This window comes from Penicillium rubens, assembly GCF_028828025.1.
Source record: "Penicillium rubens strain IBT 27055 chromosome Unknown utg000002l_segment0_segment0, whole genome shotgun sequence".
Taxonomy (NCBI): domain Eukaryota; kingdom Fungi; phylum Ascomycota; class Eurotiomycetes; order Eurotiales; family Aspergillaceae; genus Penicillium; species Penicillium rubens.
In genome coordinates, this window is record NW_026890600.1 from 5,779,267 (window position 1) to 5,801,157 (window position 21,891).

General features: G+C 50.6%; 5 protein-coding genes across 5 annotated transcripts; 3 read left to right on the plus strand and 2 right to left on the minus strand.

Moving 5' to 3' along the window:
• Window positions 1–334: 334 nt before the first annotated feature.
• On the plus strand, window positions 335–926 carry N7525_004671 (uncharacterized protein; the record flags this gene model as incomplete). Its single annotated transcript, XM_061213128.1, has 3 exons — window positions 335–439; window positions 481–645; window positions 714–926. 3 exons carry the CDS (start codon window positions 335–337, stop codon window positions 924–926), a joined length of 483 nt encoding a protein of 160 aa, XP_061070149.1.
• A 266-nt stretch (window positions 927–1,192) lies between these two features.
• Window positions 1,193–1,772, plus strand: N7525_004672 (uncharacterized protein; the record flags this gene model as incomplete). Its single annotated transcript, XM_061213129.1, is given in 2 exon segments — window positions 1,193–1,332; window positions 1,343–1,772. The coding sequence occupies 2 exon segments, from the start codon at window positions 1,193–1,195 to the stop codon at window positions 1,770–1,772; spliced, it is 570 nt and encodes a 189-aa protein (XP_061070150.1).
• Window positions 1,773–2,196: 424 nt separating this feature from the next.
• Window positions 2,197–3,317, plus strand: N7525_004673 (uncharacterized protein; the record flags this gene model as incomplete). Its single annotated transcript, XM_061213130.1, has 2 exons — window positions 2,197–3,256; window positions 3,310–3,317. 2 exons carry the CDS (start codon window positions 2,197–2,199, stop codon window positions 3,315–3,317), a joined length of 1,068 nt encoding a protein of 355 aa, XP_061070151.1.
• A 12,485-nt stretch (window positions 3,318–15,802) lies between these two features.
• Window positions 15,803–16,744, minus strand: N7525_004674 (uncharacterized protein; the record flags this gene model as incomplete). Its single annotated transcript, XM_061213131.1, has 1 exon — window positions 15,803–16,744. One exon carries the CDS (start codon window positions 16,742–16,744, stop codon window positions 15,803–15,805), a length of 942 nt encoding a protein of 313 aa, XP_061070152.1.
• Window positions 16,745–21,301: 4,557 nt separating this feature from the next.
• Window positions 21,302–21,793, minus strand: N7525_004675 (uncharacterized protein; the record flags this gene model as incomplete). Its single annotated transcript, XM_061213132.1, has 1 exon — window positions 21,302–21,793. The coding sequence occupies one exon, from the start codon at window positions 21,791–21,793 to the stop codon at window positions 21,302–21,304; it is 492 nt and encodes a 163-aa protein (XP_061070153.1).
• Between the last annotated feature and the right edge of the window lie 98 nt (window positions 21,794–21,891).

Sequence of the window (21,891 nt, forward strand, 5' to 3'; positions counted from 1 at the left end):
CTTCCGCTAGCGAGTAGGACGATCAGCTAAAGAGAACCTAGCCAAGATGCAATCGGAAGATATTCCCCGTATTGAAGCATAGGCCCGTCGAACTAGGTCTTGCTTCGCAGCCGAAAAGATAGAACTGATTCATATTACTAGGAAGAGAAGGGAACAGCTCTAGGGTCAAGTGGTTATGAACGGGAAGACAGTCGAACCGTCGCCCACAGCTAAACTACTAGGGGTGGTCTTCGACTAGGAGTTGCGCTAGAAAGAACACGTCTAACAAGCGATCAAACGTGCAATCAAGGTTAGTATTGCTTTGTATGGGCTGCGGTATCTACGCCTAGAATAGATGCGACAGCTATACCAAGCCTACGTTACGCCGGTCATGGACTACGCGTCGACGGTCTGGCACGACCCTTTACGAGATAAGACTCACCTACGACACTTAAACACAGTCTAGAGAACCGCATTGATCCGTATCTTATCAGCTTCTAGGATAGTAGCCACCACGACTCTAGAAGTAGAGGCATACGTTCTGCTAACGCGCCTGCGCCTCCGCCACCGAGCGTAAAACACCATCACAAGCCTTCACACTCTGCCGCGCGATCATCCTATTTGGGATGCACTACGACGAGCTTAGAAACGGAGGAACAGTATCGGGTCATACGCTCGTTTTCTACCGGCGGAATCCCTAAAGACCATGAACCTAGAAAGATTAGATGAACTAGAGACGATCTCCACGACCGCTACTGCCGTGGCGCGCTGAGTCCTTCACGGATATTGAGATCGGGTTAGACCGAGAGACGGCAAGAGAACGGGCTGAGAGCGTGCGGTCCACATCTACCATCGTGGTCTACTCCGATACCTCGGGATGTGACAGCCACCTGGGCGCCGCTACCGCAGCGCTCGACAATAACCTACAGATTATCGAATCCCAATAGGTGCAAGTGGGACTAATAGACCGGTGGTCGGTTCACGTAGCAGAGCTGATAGACATCTTCTACGCTGTCAGCATAGTGTTCAAGATCAGCCATTAGCGGCCAAGAGCGGAACATAATGGAATAATAACGGCAACGATCCTCTGCGACAGCAGATCAGCGGTGCAAGCAATCCAGAACTCAGGTAGCAAATCAGGACAACGCATTATCCACGCGATCCTCTAAGCAGACACAGAGGTTCAAGCAAAGGGAATCGCGCTTCGTCTCTAATGGATACCTGGACACTGCGACAACCCAGGGAACGACCCAACAGATCGGCTGGCCAAGGACGCGGCAAGCCCGGGCAAATCACATCCCTTCCGCCCTTTGCTGGCAAGGATGAAGGCGCTTATTCGCGACAACATCCGCGGTCAGTAGAGGCGGGAATGGGACTCATCCACCAAAGGCGGTCACCTGCGAAAAGTTGACAGCACTCTACCGGCGGCCTACACCAGGAAGCTATATGGGAATTTGCCCAGAGGCCGGGCGTACCTGCTGACACAGCTACGCACGGGCTATAATTGGTTATCCACCTATGCCAAGGCCTTCGGCTTCCGCGACAATGATCAGTGCGTGTACGGCGCGCAAGAAACAGTCACCCACGTGCTGGTAGACTGCCCAAATATGAGGGAACTTCGACGGAATTTCAGGAGTGAAACTGGGGACGCGTTCAGCAGCGTATCGAGTCTGCTGGGAGGCTCAACTGAAGGTGAGAGAGGTAAACCAGACACCGTCTCCCGGGCTAGGACGGTTAAAGCCGTCCTGGACTTCGCTGAGGCGTCACAACGATTTCAAAGTCGCGCGCCATGAGGGCAGCCTAACAACATGAGCGGCAACTAGGCCACGAGGGGCCTTGACGAGGCTCCAAGTTCGTTTTCAGGAAGTGGGATATCATACATGTACATACACGGATATATATAGTTGCTGTAGCCTGTATATCGCTTCGGCAGTTGGATCCCAGGTCACGTGATGTATATAGATCTATAGGAGTGGCTGCCTGTTAGGCAGACACTCCGCTAGGCAGCAGGGAGATGAGCTGCTGCAACTACAAATAGCTGGATCTCCTCATATGGATGAATAACATCACACTTGTACCTTAATCCAGGGTTCAACTGGTTATGAGCCTCTCTTTTCTAGACAAGCCTTTGGATGGACACAAGTGATCAGTGATCAAGACCCCAGACCCCAGACCCCAGACGCCCAATTCAGGGCACCAGACAAGACGTAATCCAAGATGGATGAAGTCAAACCAGATCGCCAACTGAAAGGCAAAACCAACTTCATCAGTTGGAAACGCGAGTTTGAACGAGCAGCCAGAGCAAATGATGTGCTTGAGTTTCTCACAGGCGAAGAAGTCGTTCCTCCCAAGCCCAACAAAGACGAATACTTTGTGAAGGTCCTTGACACCGAAACTCGTCGGTCTACTCGGATCAAGAAAAGTTTAAGCCCGACGACCGATGACGAAAACGAGACGGAAGACGGCCAGACAGTTGTGTTGACGACCAACAACACACTCCGATGGCAGATCGATCACAACGAACACAAGAATGCAAAGGAAAAGATGAAGCTTGCAAACAGATTGCTTGACGCTTGGATTTCCGACGGCATTAAAATCGAGATCGAGGATTGCGCGGACGCCAAAGAAGCTTATGATTTTATCAAGAAGCGATACGCGGTCACAAATGAACGTGCGCGCGACATCCTGTTGAATCGATTGAACGACCTCAAGCTGGATCACTGTTCATCCGTGACCGACTACACCAATCAAATCCGCCAGATCAAAGCTGATCTGAAGACAGTCAAATATGATATGACTGACGACATGTTTGCAACCGCTCTTCTTCATGGTCTTCCTCCTAACTACCGCAGCTTCAAAGAGAAGTATGACTGGGTTAGGTCGATTAAACCTGACGATTCTCCTGATCTGGACTATCTTTTTGAACGCATGCATGTTGAAGAAATGCACCAGCTTCAAATGAAAGAAGAGAGAAAGGCCAGGGACAAGGCCAAGAGAGATGCGAGCAACAACAGCACCATGAACATGGACAATTCTACCCGTTACAGGCCGAGACGGGAGGACAGAAATCACCTCAAGTGCACCCATCCTGGATGTGGCAAGACTGGCCATACCGAAGAACATTGCTGGGTTAAGAATCCCGAGAAAATTCCACGATCTCTCAAAGAAAAGTTCACCAACACCACCAACAGGGCCGTTGTCCCCAATGGCATGGGTGGTGTTGCAGAAATGGACCTCATCGATTCCAAAGACACCTATATCCGGAGTGATGCTCTAGGTACGGGTCCCTCCCTTTCAACTCATGCGAAACCAGCTGACCCTTCGCCACAGATGCATAGAGCTATGTCTTGCATCAAGTTGCGGGGATCAGGGGGAGTTGATATGGGGGACCCAGTGTCCGCAACGTTGGATTTCTCTAAACCTGTGTTGGGGGCTTTCTTGGCAGGCAGTTTCTGTACAACAGACACATGGCTAGCTGACACCGGAGCGAACATGCATATCGTTAATGACATGAAATGGTTTAAGAAAGATACTTTCCGCACATCCAATCTAAAAATCAGCACCGCAGACGGGTCCACTAGCCTTGAAATAGAAGGAATGGGAGTTGTCAATCTTCTTCTAAAAAGCCCTGATGGGGTTCCGGTGAAAGTATCACTTTCAGAAGTTGCCTATGCTCCTCGAGGCAAATGCAACCTATTTTCTGGAGGGATGTTCACCCGAAAAGCAAATTTAACCGGCATCTACAATAAGCAATATATGACATGGATGAATGATGCCGGACATGCCATCGGACACGCCGCTTTCGGCAATGGTCTGTATCACCTTGACGCCACAAAACTTCCCAATGATGACATAACAAGTGGTGTCATCGCAGCAACAGTGGATTTCGATGACCCTGTATGGAAATGGCATCGAAGGTTGGGGCACCTAGGCTTTCAAAGCATGCTAAATCTGCTGCGAAGCTCAACGGGGATGGAGATCACCGAGAAGCAGATCAAAGCCAAGCTTAAAGCCGTTTGTCCCGTATGTGCGACGACACGGGCACTGGTCAGAATTCCACGCGATCCCGCCACGCGCCATGCTCAACAACCGGGAGCGATGGTTCATATGGATGTGTGGGGACCATACCCAATCGAAGGATTTGATGGAACTAGGTACTTCTTGTTTATTACCGACGACTGTACGCGATATACATGGAGCGCACGTTTCGATAAAAAGTATCAGCTCTTTGAAGTCTTCAAGTCGCTGGTCAAATTGATCCAGAAGGTTTTCAATATTACCATCCGGTGCTGTCGCTTTGACAACGAATTTGAAAGGGGACCAATTGGCAAATGGTGCAACTCCCATTCCATCGCGCGAGAACCCATCGAACCATACGCCCATTATCAGAATGGTGTTGCTGAGAGGACAAACCGTACAATTCGTGAAAAGGCCGCACCTATGGTTCAAGAAATTTCCATCTCCGGACAAGTCTCCAAGATTATTTCCGAAAAGGGCAACGAGCTCTTACGAATTTCCAAGATACCCGAGAACCTCTGGCCCGAAGCCATACAGCATGCTGTCTGGCTGAAAAATCGAACTCCAGCGCGTGCACTACGCAAGAAGGATGCAAAAACACCATACGAAGCCTTGCGGGGAATGAAACCAAGTCTAACAAGAGAGAGAATTTGGGGCAGTCGAGCATATGTCACGTATCCGCAAGAGCTGAGACACACGGCTGAGATGACAAAGTTACATAACCCTCGTGGCTGGCTGGGCTACTTTGTCGGATGCGAGAGTGAGGCAATGTACCATATCTATTCTCCGGAGAAACACAAGGTCTACCGGATCGGCGTTGCAAGGATCGAGGACGGTGAAGGGCTGCGCGATCCGCATGATGCACCCTGTTTGGAAGATAGGATCCCCACCCCAGATGTTGCATTTACGGACAACAATCACTCGGAAGATGGGTCAGAATCTTCAAGTGATTCGGACAAGGACTATGACGACGGTGAATCAAGCCATGATCAACACACTGTAATCTCCTCGGATGAGGAAATTGCCGACCAAGAGCATCATGTTTCCGAAGCGGCACACGAGTCACAAGATGAGGTCGAAGACGCCGATGATGAAGACGATACCGACAACGGAGACTTGGGACTAAACAATGTGTCCAAGTATTTCAATCAATCCAAGCACGCCGGCATGGCCAAACGCAAGTTTCCCGATGATCCTATAGTAGCGCCAAGGAAAAGCCGCCGAGCTACTCACGGACAACGTGACATCAATTTAGAGCACTCGGACTCAGATTTGTCGGACTTAAACGACGATTCTTGGTATCACTCAGAAGACGGGAAGGTTTCACAGGCTTATTGGCAGTTCGTCGCAAAACGTGGCGGTGGCCACATGAAGAACTTTTTGCCTGATGATGATAAATGCGACCGTTGTTTCCGAACCGGGAGAAGGTGCGACTCTGCCGAGAATGGAATGCCTTGTTCGATCTGCAGGAAAGACAACCAAGGCTGCAGGTCACAGTCGAAGGAAACAAAACGCCTAATACTTCCTGAGAACCGCCACAGGCGTAAAGAGATTGGAAGGGTACAACAGGACCAGCCATGCAGAAGATGCTTCCAGACGAACCGTACTTGTTTTCTCATTGACCCAAGCAATCCAAAATGCGAAGCATGTCAAAAAGCCAATCTCAATTGCAATTGGAACCTGGATGGGGTCAAAAGGTCAACAGCACGGCAGAAGAAAAGACAGGCGGAAAAGGAGGAAAGGCATAAAAAGCTCGGATTCGTACCAGTTCCTCGCGATCAGAAATGCTACCGGTGCGCAGCAAAGATAATGACATGCGATGGGAAGATTCCGTGCAACAAGTGCAACACCCTTCTTCAACGCTTAGCATGTCGGCCGCAAGGTGTGGATGATTTACCTCCTTGTGATCAGTGCAGAAATGGAACCAGGAGTGGAAAAAACTGTGACCGCGGACGACCTTGTAAGGCATGTATCCATGGAAGGACAACGTGCAGCTACGAAGTCCAGGATGGTCTGTTAACCAGAATCTATCGCGTACCTGATTCTCCGCTTCCAACTGGTTTCTCCTCAGTGGGCCCTCTTCAGGAAGGAGATCTGTCTGATGAGGAGTGCGTGCGCTGCCAAAGAAGGAAATTGAACTGCGATGGGGAACAACCCTGTTACCCATGTATCAAAGCGCAAAGCAACAGCAACGTTGCTAGTTGCAACTATCGACGATCTGATGGCACATACGAGTCGTGGGCAACTCGACCATTCGAAGCGAAAGCCTTGAGCGAGCCGAACCTGCGGGAGGATTACCAGAGCTACACTGGTCGGAGGAAGCTTAAAGTCTCCAATGAGCTGAGATCTTTGAGAGATGCATTGTATACCAAAGCCCCAGAGAAGAAAAGAACTGATCAATCTATTGTGGAAGAGACGATCGACTCTGACCCACATGACGACGAGAACCATGGCCGACACGCGGCGGCCAAGAATAACTACAAGGGCTTCAAATTCAGTCTATCGGCGTACAATGAACTTCCGCAACCAGCTCTCCAACTGAAGAACAATGGCACTGCTAATGGAAAATACCTTGAAGCAAAGGTGGAAGAATTAAATTCCCACAAAGAAAAAGGCACGTGGAAGGTCGTTCCACTCCAAGGAGGGATCAAACCGGTTACTTCACGATGGGTCACTACCGACAAGTATGGACCGGACGGCGAAGTCGCCAGGCGCAAAGCTCGCCTAGTAGCAAGGGGCTTCCAACAGGAAGAAGGCATAGACTATGAAGAGACGTTCGCGTCCGTGGTCAAGTCGGCTTCGACCCGCATCTTGCTCGCGTTGGCGGCGATTTGCCATTGGCATGTCCACCAAGGGGATGTGAAGACGGCGTTCCTGAACAGTGATTTAGACAAGCCGGTCTACATGAAAGCCCCGGCGGATGTACAGTTACCTCGTGGGCATTGCTTACTTCTTATCAAGGCCCTTTACGGATTGAAGCAGTCTCCTCGCGCGTGGTATCAAAAGCTCCGGGACACTCTTGTTGGTTGGGGCTGGCGTATGTCAGCCTACGACCCATGTGTGTTTATCAACGACAGAACCAGACTCATACTCGAAGTACACGTGGACGACATAAACGTGATGGGTAGAGGCCTTCAGGCAATCCTTGATTTCAAGGGTCAACTTTCGAAGGAATTTCCAATATCCGACGAGGGGGAGTGCTCCTGGTATCTAGGAATGCACATAGAGCAGAAGCCTGGAGAGATTCATCTCCATCAGAAACAATATATCGACCAAATGGTCAACAAGTATGGCTTCAAAGATGCCGCGCCTGCCAAGACTCCCCTGGACACGAAGATCAAGCTAGCGAAACAGGGCGACTACGTTGCCAACACCAAATTCCGCAAAGAATATCAGTCGAAGGTCGGGTCGCTCAATTTTAGCAGCAATCAGACAAGACCGGACATTGCTTTTGCTACCGGATATGTAGCTCGATACGCATCCAACCCAAACCGGGCTCATATGGATGCTGTGGATCGCATTTTTGCATATTTGAAGAGCGACGCGAGGAAGGGAATTGTCTATTCAGACAAACACGGTCTCCAGCTGAGGGGTTTCGTCGACAGCGACTTTGCTGGATGTGAGGACTCACGCAAGTCAACAACTGGATGGGTGTTCACGCTTGCTGGAGGGCCCATATCGTGGTCATCCCAGAGACAAAAAACAGTGGCTACATCAACCATGGATGCAGAGTACATTGCATGCGCCGAGGCTGCGAAGGAAGCTATGTGGATTCGCAACTTTATCAATGACCTCCGCATCCCTGGAGTATATATTGACACAGTTCCCCTTTATATCGACAATAACGCAGCCTTGAAGCTCACCAGGAATCCAGAGTTTCACAGCAGAGCCAAACACATTGACGTCAAGCACAACTTCATTCGGGAGAAGGTGGAGGAAGGTCTTATTGATACCCAGCGCGTCAATACAAAGGATAACTTAGCAGATGTTTTCACCAAAGCTTTACCGAGGCCTACACACGAAGACCTTGTGGAACGTCTGAATCTCCATTCAGGGGGAGGTTTTGAGTCTGCAATTTCGTTCAAAGAAAGATCAGACACTGCCAGATCAAATTCTGGGATCCTTGAGGTGCCTCGGCCCCTTCGGGTCCTTGGCACAGGGGGAGAGTTGGATCCCAGGTCACGTGATGTATATAGATCTATAGGAGTGGCTGCCTGTTAGGCAGACACTCCGCTAGGCAGCAGGGAGATGAGCTGCTGCAACTACAAATAGCTGGATCTCCTCATATGGATGAATAACATCACACTTGTACCTTAATCCAGGGTTCAACTAAAGCGAGAGGTCAGGGTAAATGAAATCATCCATCCATCCATCCATCCAACCCTGTATCAAAGAGACGCCTCCAATGTCTGGATGCACGCGTGCAAGGATAAAGCCATGGGACCGATTAACCGAGTCCAAAGAGTAGGAGCACAAGCCATTGTGGGGATATTTCTCACGGTCGCGACCAGCGTAGCAGAGGCGGAGGCCTATATTGCCACTGCGCAGCATCGATTCTGGAGACGGGCCGCTAAGATGTGGACGGACATACACACTCTACCGGAAACCAATCCTCTCCGCAGAAATACAGATCGGATCAGGAAGTTCAGAAGATACCACCGCTCGCCGTTGTATCAGGTAGCCGATGCGCTCAAGCATATCGACATGGAAACACTGGAAACCATCAATCCGTTCACATTGGCACCATGGGAAGCACGCGTACAGGCTGGCGTTGAAGCAACTCCGCAGTCACCGATCGTACTAGGCGGGTTAATACAGATCGCAACCAGCAGTTCGGCTCGGAACGAGCTAGTCGGATTTGGGGTGGCGATCGAGAGGCAGCCACCTCGGTATCGAAAACTAAGATTGAAGACCCTTTCCCTCACATTAGGTGCAAGAGCAGAGCAAAATCCGTTCTCCGCGGAGCTAGCAGCGATAGTATATACATTGAACATGGTAGTTAGAGTGAAGGATTACCGGATTACGCTACTCACGAGCAACAAAGCGGCGGCTCTGACACTAAGGAACCCTCGATAACAGTCAGGTCAGGAATTCGTCTACCAACTATACAAGTTGATGAGAAAACTGAGGAGAAATAGAAACCAGATCAATATCCGGTGGATCTTAACGAGTGAAGACAATAAACTACGGGGTCTAGCCAAGGAATAGGCCAGAGCCGCGACATAAGAAGATGCTGTCCCGCAAAAGCAGGTCCCAAGGATGAAGTCAATAACACTCAATATTGCACGGTCCCAAGCAGTTCCCAATAATGACCTGCCAGCGAATATAGGGAGACACGCAAAACGAGTTGATACAGCACTCCCAGGCAAACACACCCGGTAACTATATGACCGATTATCGTAGAAAGAAGCGAGCGTGCTAGCTCAACTCCGAACCGGCATGGCAAGACTTAATGGATATCTCTATCGAATCAACGTAGCAGACACGGACCAATGTGCGTGTGGACAAGCGAGAGAGACCGTGGAGCACTTCCTATTTCGATGTCAAAAATGGACGGCGCACCGGATGGAACTATTACAATGTACCAACACCCACCGAGGAAATATATCCTTCTTCCTAGGAGGAAAGTCGCCTTCCGATGATCAGAAGTGGACGCCGAACTTAGACGCGGTACGGGCCTCAATACGATTCGCCATCGCCACGGGCCGACTCGAGGCCACCTAACCACGCCGACGAACATAAATCACCCCCCTTTCGCCGATCTAACCCACTAACCACCTTGTGTTACAGACGGTAGACGCGCTTCAACTGCCGAAAATAGGATGTTGAACACTTGGAGAAGCGCCTTCAAGCCAGCCTACTAACACAATTACTAACCCACGAGGATCCGCTGCGATACGGACATCTGAGATGACATATATTGCAAGGCTTTATATATGGGCTCTGAGGAGACACAGTACTATATATATTATGACATGTATAGTAGATCAGAGATAGTTGCCCTTTCGGCTTAGCCGCCGGGCGTTAATGAATTGTTTGTTTGTTTGTTTGTATCAAAGAGAGGTATTACAATGCGACCAATTATCGACTGTACAGCAAGAGGCGTCTGTAAAATATAGAACTGCCCAGTGATAGCCTTTTTGTGCCACGTGGCGAAAATACCGACCTCCCGTATCAAGTGAGTAATGACGGGACGGGCCGCGATGCGAACCCCTGATCCGCCCGACCGCGATGAACGCGAGGATTCGCCACCGCGACTGTCGAGACCGAAACGCACCACCAAACCACCGAAAAACTATGCTCGAGAGCAAGAGATCGACAACGAGCAGAGGAAGACGCGACCGCTACCAAAGAAGAGAATCGAACCCGAAGACCAGCCTGACGTGGCAACTTCGGACGACTCCGCGACCGAGAGCGACGACCTCGATATCAGCAATCTAGTGCAAGAGATCGCCAAACTCAGGAGGGATATCAGACTCCGCGATGAGATACATAAGGAAGAACTACTAAAAGCCCAAGCAGAGTTTGGTGCCGCTCTCGCCGAGGTCCGACACGAGCTACAGAACCTGACTGATAGACCCTTGACACCGCAATGCCACTCCGAGGCATGCTCTCAGAACAACCATGATGCGATTCTCCGCGAGATTCAATCCTTACGCGAAGAAATCAGCGTCCCCGCTCCCACGAGTTCCCCATCCTATACAGATATCGCGCGCACTCCTCTAACCAGTTACCCAAGCAACATACGGACACTGTCAACGCTAGGCACGACACCGACCGCCTTTACCGAAACTTTATACTATACGATAGACACCTCGAAGATGACCGAAAATGAAAATGAAAAGATATCCGCGGGCTCAATCAGGGCCGCAATCGAGAAAGAGATCCGAACGATGGATGATCACACCCACTGGCGCTACCGCGCGGTCACTGTGAGTCCAAGAGACCCCAATCGGATCAGGATTGCGTGTCGTGATAAAGCCGAGCACCAGCTGGTCAAGAAAGTGGCGGAAGAAAAGATCGGAACAGGATCCCGGGTGCTCCGGGACGAGCTCTACCCGATTAAGGTCGACGGCGTCAAGAGGGCTGCGGTGCTGGATGACAACCATGCCATTCTGGCTGGAGCAGCCGTAGCACTAAGTGAAGAAAACGAAAGTACAGTCGCTAAGATAACGTGGCTTAGCAGCAAGGAAGCCGCGAAGCCATATGGCTCGATGGTCGTGTACCTCACTAAAGGCTCCGACGCGCGGAGGCTCCTAGCCGACGGATACTTCTACGTTAGAGGGGAGTCCGGGATAACCAGCGTCTTTGAATATCGGCCACGACCGATGCAATATTATAACTGTCAGGAGATTGGTCATAAGGCATTCCAATGCCGGAAGACCCAGAAGTGCGCAAAGTGCGCCTCGGAGGGTCATCACCACAGTCGCTGCGATCAAGAGGTTCCAAAGTGTGTTCCATGCGGTAGGCTATATGAGTCGTTTAGCAAGAATTGCCGGAAGCTCTACCCACCACATCATGAATAAAACACTTCGAATAATCTAATTGAATATAAGGAAGCAGGGTGCCGTGCATAAAAGCTTAATGAACGACGAACAAACTAAGGACGTAGTGGCGTTAGCGATTCAGGAACCCTAGGCGAGGAGGATTCAGGGACGACTCTTGACCACCCTAATGGGATATCACAAATGGACGAAGATGGTACCCTCCTCCTAGAGGGAAGGCAGATGGGCGATCCGGAGCATGCTTTGGGTCAACAAAGATATAGAAGCGGAGCAAGTGGCCATTGAGTCCCCGGATCTGACGGCAGCGGTCATCCGACTACCCGAACGGCTGATCTTTATAGCATCGGTCTACGCCGAAGGGGGAGATTCCTTGGCTCTAGATGACGCGTGTGGTCACCTAAGAAGGGCAATTGCGATGGTGCGGCGAGACACGGGCGCGGTGGTAAACATCATGATTATGGGAGATTTCAACCGCCATGATCAACTCTAGGGCGGAGACGAGGTGTCCTTGGGAAGACAAGGCGAAGCGGATCCAATCATTAACCTCATGAGTGAATTTGCTCTAAGTAGCTTGCTCAAACGAGGCACGAAAACATGGCATGGCGAAGGACAGTATAGGGACTGCGAGTCCACAATTGACCTCGTCCTAGCCTCCGACAATTTGGCAGACCTAATGACTAAATGCGTAATACACGGGACTAAGCACGGCTCGGATCACCGGACGATTGAGACGGTGTTCGATATACCGTGGCTAGCCCCGAAACATCAGGAACGACTTCTTCTAAAGAATGCGCCATGGAAAGAGATTAATACTAGAATTGCGAGGACTCTAGCCACCACTCCATCGGAAGGCACAGTATAGCAGAAAACCGACCGACTGATGTCCGCAGTCTTAGACGCAGTGTATACGTTAACTCTAAGAGCGAGACCATCGCCACACGCGAAGCGGTGGTGGATAACTGACCTAACACAACTCCGTTATATATACACGTACTGGCGCAATCGCGCTCGCTCGGAACGACGGACGGGGCGTAAAGTACCTTAGCTCGAAAAGATGGCCCAGGATACGGCAAAACAATATCATGATACTATCCGCAAGTAAAAGAAGAAGCATTGGAATGAGTTTCTCGCAGACAACGACAACATCTGGAAAGCCGCCAAGTACCTGAAGTCTGGGGACGATACGGCGTTTGGGAAACTACCGTAGCTCGTCAGAGCAGATAGGACTACTACTACTGACCATAAGGAGCAAGCAGAAGAGCTATTATCCAAGTTCTTCCCCCCTCTGCCAGAGGGGATTGAAGACGAGGGGACGAGACCACAGAGAGAACCGGTGAGGATGCCTACAGTTGGCATAGAAGAGATCGAAAGACAGCTTTTTGCTACAAAATCATGGAAGGCACCGGCGAAGACGGTCTACCGGCGATAGTCTAGAAGATGACGTGGCCGACTATCAAGCATAGGGTTCTCGATCTATTCCAGGCGTCACTGAGAGAAGGCGCGTTACCGACACAATGGAGACACGCGAAGATCATACCGCTCAAGAAGCCGAATAAAGAAAATTACACCATTGCAAAGGCGTGGAGGCCGATCTCACTCCTAGCGACACTAGGAAAGATACTCGAATCAGTGGTTGCTAAAAGAATCTCACACGCAGTGGAAACGCACGGATTGCTCCCGACCAGCCACTTCGGCGCCCGAAAGCAGCGATCCGCAGAGCAAGCGCTCGTGCTTCTTCAAGAGCAGATCTACGTAGCATGGCGTGGCCGACGAGTGTTAAGCTTAATCAGCTTCGATATGAAAGGTGCCTACAACGGAGTGTGCAAAGAACGACTGCTCCAGAGGATGAAAGCGCGAGGTATACCAGATAACTTGCTCCGGTGGGTCGAGGCATTCTACTTAGAGCGAACGGCCACCATCTAGATCAACGGGCAGCTTTCTGAGGCCCGAAGATTGCCCCAAGCTGGCCTGCCTTAGGGCTCACCCCTATCTCCGATCCTATTCCTTTTCTTTAACGCAGACCTCGTGCAAAGACAGATTGACAGCTAAGGAGGAGCGGTCGCTTTTATAGATGATTTTACCGCATGGGTGACCGGGCCAACCGCGTAAAGTAACCGGCAAGGAATCGAGGCAATTATCAATAAGGCGCTCGATTAGGAAAGGAGAAGTGGAGTAACTTTTGAAGCGGAAAAGACAGCTATCATACACTTTGCTCCCAAGATGCGTAAATCGGACCATGAGTCGTTTATCATCAAGGAACAGACGGTTGTGCCCAAAGAGCACGTTAAGATCCTGGGTGTCTTGATGGATACGAGACTGAAATATAAGGAACATATGGCGAGGGCCGCGTCTAAGGGCCTAGAGGTAGCGATAGAACTTCGGCGACTTCGCGGCCTTTCCCTAGCAACGGCGCGGCAGTTATTTATATCGATAGTGGCGCCAGTTATGGACTACGCCTCTAATGTCTGGATGCACGCGTGTAAGGACAAGGCCATGGGGCCGATCAATCGAGTCCAAAGAGTTAGAGCATAAGCTATTATAGGGACATTCCTCACCGTCGCGACTAGCGTAGCGGAGGCGGAGGCCTACATTGCCACCGCGCGGAACCGATTCTGGAGACGGGCCGTGAAAATATGGACGGACATACATACCCTTCCTAAAATAAACCCGCTCCGTAGAGGTATAGACCGGATTAAAAAGTTCAGACGATATCATCGCTCGCCGCTGTACCAAGTGGCAGATGCGCTTAGGCACATCGATATAGAGACACTGGAAACAATTTACCCGTTCACGTTGGCCCCATGGGACGAACGCGTACAGACCAATACTGACGGACAACATGAACCCCAGACTGAAGCGGGCGGGTTGATATAGATCGCGGTTAGCAGCTCGGCACGGAACGAGCTGGTGGGATTTGGAGTCGCAATCGAGAAACAGCCACCTCGAAATCGAAAATTGAAGCTTAAAACGTTTTCTATCACATTAGGCGCGAGGGCAGAGCAGAACCCGTTCTCTGCGGAGCTAGCAGCCATAGCATATGTGTTAAAAATGATAGTGGGAATCAAGGACTATAGGACTACGTTACTCACAAGCAACAAGGCGGCGGTGCTCACGCTAAGAAACCCCCGACGACAGTCTGGCCAGGAGTTTGTTTATCAGATATACAAGTTGATAAGAAGGTTGCGGAAGAACGGAAACCGCATCGAGTTCCACTAGATCCCTACTACCGAAGATAACAAGCTATTAGGTCTAGCTAAAGAATAGGCCAGAACTGCAACACAAGAAGATGCTCTCCTATAAGAACACGTCTCGAGGATAAAGTCGACAACATTGAACATCGCACGGTCCCAAGCAGTCCCTAGCAGTGAGCTACCAGAGAACATAGGAAGACACGCAAAACGAGTAGATGCCGCACTGCCAGGCAAACACACCCGGCAGTTATATGATCGCCTAACGTGGAAAGAAGCGAGCGTACTGGCCCAGCTCCGAACCGGCATGGCTAGGCTCAATGGGTATCTCAATCAAATTAATGTAGCAGAGACGGATCAATGCGATTGCGGACAAGCAAGAGAGACCGTGGAGCACTTCCTTTTCCGATGTCGGAAGTGGATGACGCACCGGACAGAAATGTTACAATGCACGCAGACTCACCGAGGAAACATATCTTTCTTCCTGGGCGGAAAACAGCCTTCTGATGATCAGAAGCGGACGCCAAACCTAGAGGCAGTATAGGCCTCCATACGTTTCGCCATTGCGACAGGCCGACTTGAGGCCACTTGAACATATCGACCAACACAACCCCCACCCCTTCTTCCGACCCTGCTTACCCACCACCTCGTGCTACACATGGTAGACGCGCTTCAACTGCCGAAGATAGGATGTTGAACACTTGGAGAAGCACCTTCAAGCCAGCCTACTAACCCACGTACTAACCCACGAGAAACTCGCTGCGATACAGTACTTCCCGAAACTGGTGTCACCACTTGCACTCTTCGATTGTTTCTCAAACCCTAACTGCCAAGACAGACTAGTCTATATTGGGAGTTATTCCGGAGTATCCTTGTTAGTGGGCCGTGTATTGTTTCTTACATAGAGTAATCTGGATATTTAGCCGCTGTATTAATCTGTAAGTCGACCTAATTGGCACCACTTCGGAAGCCTTCGTTCCTTGGTAGAGGTTGGTTTTCACATTCAATCACCAGTGATCACGCCAAGATGGCGCCAAGCTAGCCCCTTTAAAGCATGAATCTTTATGGGAATGCGAGTTTCAAGCCCGTTTATATTGTTTACGAATTCCTGATTTATCGACCTGCTCGATTCCAAAAGCTTCGCCACTCGCTCCACCGTAAAAGCTCCACCACCGCTTCATGGCCATTCTGCGTGGCGACGGACAGCGGTGTCCAATCGCCGGGGCCTTCCTCTGGCTGCACAACAACTTGTTCAGTCTCAAGTAAACATTCCACCACCGCCTCGTGGCCCGCCTGCGCAGCCCGCAACAACGGTGTCCAGCCGTTGGAGTCCTTTGAATCTGCGTCAACACCCTCGGTCGCAAGTAAAAGCTTCACCACCGCTTCGTAGCCATGCCATGCAGCGACATACAGCGGTGTCCAACCAAAGGGGTCGTCCTTTGGCTGCAAATCAACGTGTCCAGTTTTAAGTAAGAGTTTCACCACCGCCTCGTGGCCATGATACGCGGCCCGGAACAGCGGTGTCTCGTAGGCGCATTTTGAATTAACATCAACGCTCCCAGTATCAAGTAAGAGCTTCACCACCGCTTCGTGGCCGTTCTGAGCGGCTGCGAGCAGAGGTGTCTCGCTGTGGGAGTCCTTTGAATCAGCATTGACCCGCCCGGTCTCAAGTAGGAGTTTCACCACAGCCTCGTAGCCCTTGCACGCGGCCCAGAATAGTGGTGTTCTGTCGTGATCGTGGATATCAGTAACCTCAACATGGGCTCCATTTTGAATACAGAAACGAGCTGTTACTTCCATCCCCCGCTGGGCCGCCCATAGCAAAGCGGAACTTCCTAGCAACGAATTGTGGTGATAGAGGAAGGAGTTGAGGGGAAGATAGCATTTTCGGCAAGTTCGAGATAACGAGCTGATGTCCTTTTCTTTCTCTAGAAAACTTGCAATCAGGAAGAGTAACTCCTCGGGTAGATGAATAAATGCTTTTTTCATATCGTCACTCTTGATGAAGAGGCACTGGGCCGTGGTCGCGGGGTTAAGGGGTGAAGTGGCAGTCATAATTCAGGGGTCGTGGTTGCTCAGATTAAACTTTTGAGGGGCCGGCCGGCAGACTCTTATAGCCTCTACACTCACGTTCTCAGAGATCGGAAGGAACAGTCAGGGGAAGCGGGGAGGTTTGTTTCACTAACAAGTGCAGTGAAATTCGAAATTGATACAGGATGGATTGAAATCAATTTCACCACTTTCAAAACACGCTATACCTATTAAAGTTCATGATCCCCGGTCTTGGCAGTATTTTATATTCGGTTTCAATGATAAAAATCAATGGCGTATTAGTCTATTATTTATTTGAGCAGCAACTTCTTACAAACAAGCCAAACTAAAGAGACGCTTGCCTGGTTAGTTGGATATCTGGCCAGACCTCGAGACCTCCCGAGGGCATACATATACCCTCTGCTCAATTAGGAGATAAAGTTATCTTGATGGAGATCCGGGCACGCTGGGTTATAAAAATGCATGTAATTTGGGGATCTAACAGTTCCTGGGAGCTTAGTATGTATCACTTGGCGTAAAGGGTCGTATAGGTAATCTAACAGGAATATCGATACTTCGGGTCTATTCCCAATACGGTATAGAGGATCTTGGCATTAGGGTTGGGGAATCAAACGAAGAGTGCAGGTGGTGACACCAGTTTCGGGAAGTACCACCACACGACAACGATTCTGGAGACGGGCCGTGAAGATGTGGACGGACATGCATACCCTGCCTGAAACCAACCCCCTCCGCAGGGGTACAGACCGGATCAGGAAGTTCAGAAGATACCATCGCTCGCCGTTGTACCGGGTAGCCGATGCGCTGAAGCATATCGACATGGAAACACTGGAAACAATTAATCCATCTATGTTAGCTCCGTGGGAAGAACGCATACAACCTGATATGGACCAACCACAGGAAATCCAGACCAGAGCAGGCCTGTATATGCAGATCGCGGTCAGCAGCTCGGCTCGGAACGAGCTGGTCGGATTCGGTGTGGCGATCGAGAAACAACCACCTCGGTATCGAAAACTGAAACTGAAGACCCTCTCCGTCACATTGGGTGCAAGAGCAGAGCAAAATCCGTTCTCTGCGGAGCTAGCAGCGATGGCACATGCATTGAAGATGGTAGTGGGAATCAAAGACTACAAAATTACGTTGCTCACAAGCAACAAGGCGGCGGTGCTCACGCTAAGAAACCCCCGACGACAGTCTGGCCAGGAGCTAGTTTATCAGATCTACAAGTTGATTAGAAGGTTGCGGAGGAATGGAAACCGAATCAAAATCCACTAGATCCGCACCAGCGAAGACAACAAGCTGTCAAGTCTGGCTAAAGAACAAGCCAGAACTGCAACACAAGAAGACGCTCTCCCACAGGAACACGTCCCGCGGATGAAGTCGACCACATTGAATATCGCACGGTCCCAAGCAGTCCCCTACAGTGAGCTACCAGAGAACATAGGAAGACACGCGAAACGAGTAGATGCCGCACTGCCAGGCAAACACACCCGGCTGTTGTATGATCGCCTGACGTGGAAATAAGCGACCGTACTAGCCCAACTCCGGACCGGCATGGCTAGACTTAATGGATACCTCAATCAAATCAATGTAGCAGAGACGGATCAATGCGATTGCGGACAAGCAAGAGAGACCGTGGAGCACTTCCTCTTCCGTTGTCGGAAGTGGACTGCACACCGGACGGAACTGTTACAATGCACCCAGGCTCACCGAGGAAACATATCCCTCGCCTTGGGGGGAAAACAGCCTTCTAACGATCAGAACTGGACACCAAACCTAGAGGCAGTACGGGCCTCCATACGTTTCGCCATTGCAACGGGCCGCCTCGAGGCCACCTGAACATATCGACGAACATAACCCCCACCCCTTCTTCCGACCCTGCTCACCCACCACCTCGTGCCACACACGGTAGACGCGCTTCAACTGCCGAAGATAGGATGTTGAACACTTGAAGAAGCGCCTTCAAGCCAGTCTACTCACCCACTTACTAACTCACGAGAAACTCGCTGCGACACGGCTTTTTGAAAATGTCATATGTGATAAGGTTTTGTGTATGGGCTTTCAGGAGACACAGCATGTACAGATGGACATGTACAGTAGATCAGCGATAGTTGCCCTTTCGGTTCAGCCGCCGGGCGTTAATGAATTGTTTGTTTGTTTGTTTGTACAGGTTTGGGCCCACGAAATCGGATTTCTCAGCCTGTACGAGGCGTGGGCTACGAACCTGGAGTCTCTGTTACTCCAGAGCCAATGAGAGACGCAATGACGACCAGAGGAAACGAGTCCGCGATGTTGCGGCCTGCCTCCACCGCAATTCTAGCGACCTCGAGGCCCCTTTGGCACATAGGAACGATTTAAAAACCATCCGACGATAACGGTTACAGCCTCTCATGCCGTCACCCCAAGGGGAGTTCACAGAGCCTCTCAGAGGCGCGGATCGAAGTCGAGCAGGACACCTGTGGGGTAGAATTGGATTTGTGGGATTAGGGCTAAGGTGTATCGCCATCGGCTGCTGGCTCCCTTACCTCGAATCGGAGGATACTCTGGTTAGTGGATGGAAAGATTATACGCTGCAGGCTTGGGTGTATAAAGGGACCATCTGCAAGACATGGTCGGCCTAGAGAACGAGAGGATACTAGGTATCAGGAAGCAAGAAATCACGCCAACTTGTGGACTGAGGTATACTATGGCAACGATGGCTAGGAAGAAGGTTGGCGCGTCGCCATCGGCTGCCGACTAGAGATCCTTACAACACTGTCAGTATAGCCCGAGAGGACGGATGCGCATGTCGGTTCACAAGAAGCAGGAAGGTTGTTATGCCGTGACCCTAAGGGGACTTAGCAGAGCTGCAACTTGGCCTGGAGGGTGGGCTTAAGGAGCAAACGGGTATATGAGTGTGGGGGAAGGTTTTTGGCTCTGCTGGAACCCCAAAGGCTAAGATCTTGAAGGCAAGAGGATCTGCGGACATCTAGGAATGAGAGTACTAGTGAGCTGGATAAGGAGCTGGGAAAGCATGGGGGGGAATTTGCCCATCTCTCCGTTGTATTGGCTTAAAGAACAGACTAGATCTTAGTATACCAATGCAATATTATATCTGCACCACGCTATCGCAAAGTGAGACTGAAGACCTTGTCCGTCACGTTGAGCGCGAGAACAGAGCAAAATCCATTTTCCGCGGAGCTGGCGGCAGTGGCGCATACACTGAAGACACTCGTGGGGTTGAAAGACTTTAGGATCACACTGATCACGAGCAACAAAGCGGCGGCTCTTACGTTGAAGAACCCGCGACAACAGTCGGGTCAGGAATTCGTCTGCCAAAGCTACAAGCTGATGAGCAGATTGCAGAGGCATGGAAATCAGATCAGCGTCCGGTGGGTCCCCACTAGCGAAGACAACAAACTACTAGGGATGGCGAAAGAGCACGCGAGAGCCGCGACGCAAGAAAATGCTATCTCGCAAGTACAGGTCCCCAAAATGAAATCGACGACTCTGAAGATTGCGCGTGCCCAAGCAATCCCCAGCAGGAAGCTACCTGAGGACATAGGAAGACATTCCAGCCGAGTGGATACCGCACTTCCAGGGAAACACACGCGACAGCTGTATGACCGATTATCGTGGAAAGAAGCGAGCGTGTTGGCCCAGCTCCGGACTGGCATGGCAAGACTCAATGGATATCTCTTTCGAATCAATGCTGCCGAGACAGATCAATGTGCATGTGGACAAGCAAGAGAGACCGTGGACCACTTTCTCTTTCGATGTCGGAAGTGGACCGCGCACCGGACAGAAATGCTGCAATGTACCCACACTCGCCGAAGTAACATGTCCTTCTTCTTGGGTGGGAAGTCGCCCTCCGATGGTCAAAAGTGGACGCCGAATTTGGAAGCAGTGCGAGCCTCAATACGGTTTGCCATCGCTACGGGCCGACTCGGGGCCACCTAATTATGCCGACGAACGCAGATAGAATACTTTACCCCTACTAACCCCAACACCTTGTGAGAACGGTGGACGCGCTTCAACTGCCGAGGATAGGATGTTGAACACTTGAAGAAGCGCCTTCAAGCCAGTCTACTAATCAATACTAACCCACAGGGACCAGTTATGAGATTGGAAACTGTAATGTCAAAGACGGCAGGAAATACCGCATGGGCTCCAAGGAGACACGGCAAATGTTCAAATATGCATGTACTGGTAGATTAGTGATAGTTGCCCTTTCGGCTCAGCCGCCGGGCGTTAATGAATTGTGTGTGTGTGTGTGTGTACAGGTTTGTTGCGGCTTTTATCTATATTTGCAGACTGGGCCTTCCGCAGAATTTGGTATACCTGCGCCTCGCGGGAGACTTCTTTCCACAGCCCCGATGTGGTTCCTTTTCCAATAACAGTGTAGCCATATTCAACACAAGCAAGTTCAAACGGAGTATGCCCCACAACCGCCAAGATGTGTGCATCGGTCAATGTTTTCGTCCAGTTGCGCATTAAGTAAACGGACCAAATCTTTTTAGGTAATCGGATGCTGGGGATTGTCTTTGCTTCGATGATGGAGCATCACATTTGGACAGCAGTCATCTAACACACTGCCAGACTGCAATCCGAGTAAACATCGTTGGGTGCAAAATTGCGCATCGTGATACCGGGCCTGGTTGCCTTGATTATTTCCCGCGTCCCGTTGATGACCTGCTCGTTGGGAAGATGGGGAGGATGTAACTTGGTTGAAGCCCGTTTGTGGCCAATTGCTTGGTTCGAATTGGAGCCTGATGAGTCTGGCGACTGCGAGCGACGCTGTACAGCCGAGGGTGCACAGCTGGTCTGAGATCTTGTAGGCACTCGGTGAGCCACTGCCTTTGGAGAATCCGGTGGAGATGATGGCGGTTCATAAGCTGAACCGGAATCAAGACTCGTGTACTTTAAGGTTGTGCTATCGGAGTGGGGAAGAGTCTGCGGCGGTTGTGCTTTAGGAATCTGGGAATGAGTGTGGTCAAAACTGGTCGTCCAAAGAGGAAGCTCTGGTCGTGCGGAATTTCGCCATTCTTGGCCACGTGCAGGTGAGCGAAAGGCCATCAAATACAGGCAGAGCGTTCTTGCAACAGAAGTCTTCGGTAACCTTTTTCCAATGAACTTCAAGAAGACAGCTTACAATAACATCTTCTGCATCCCCG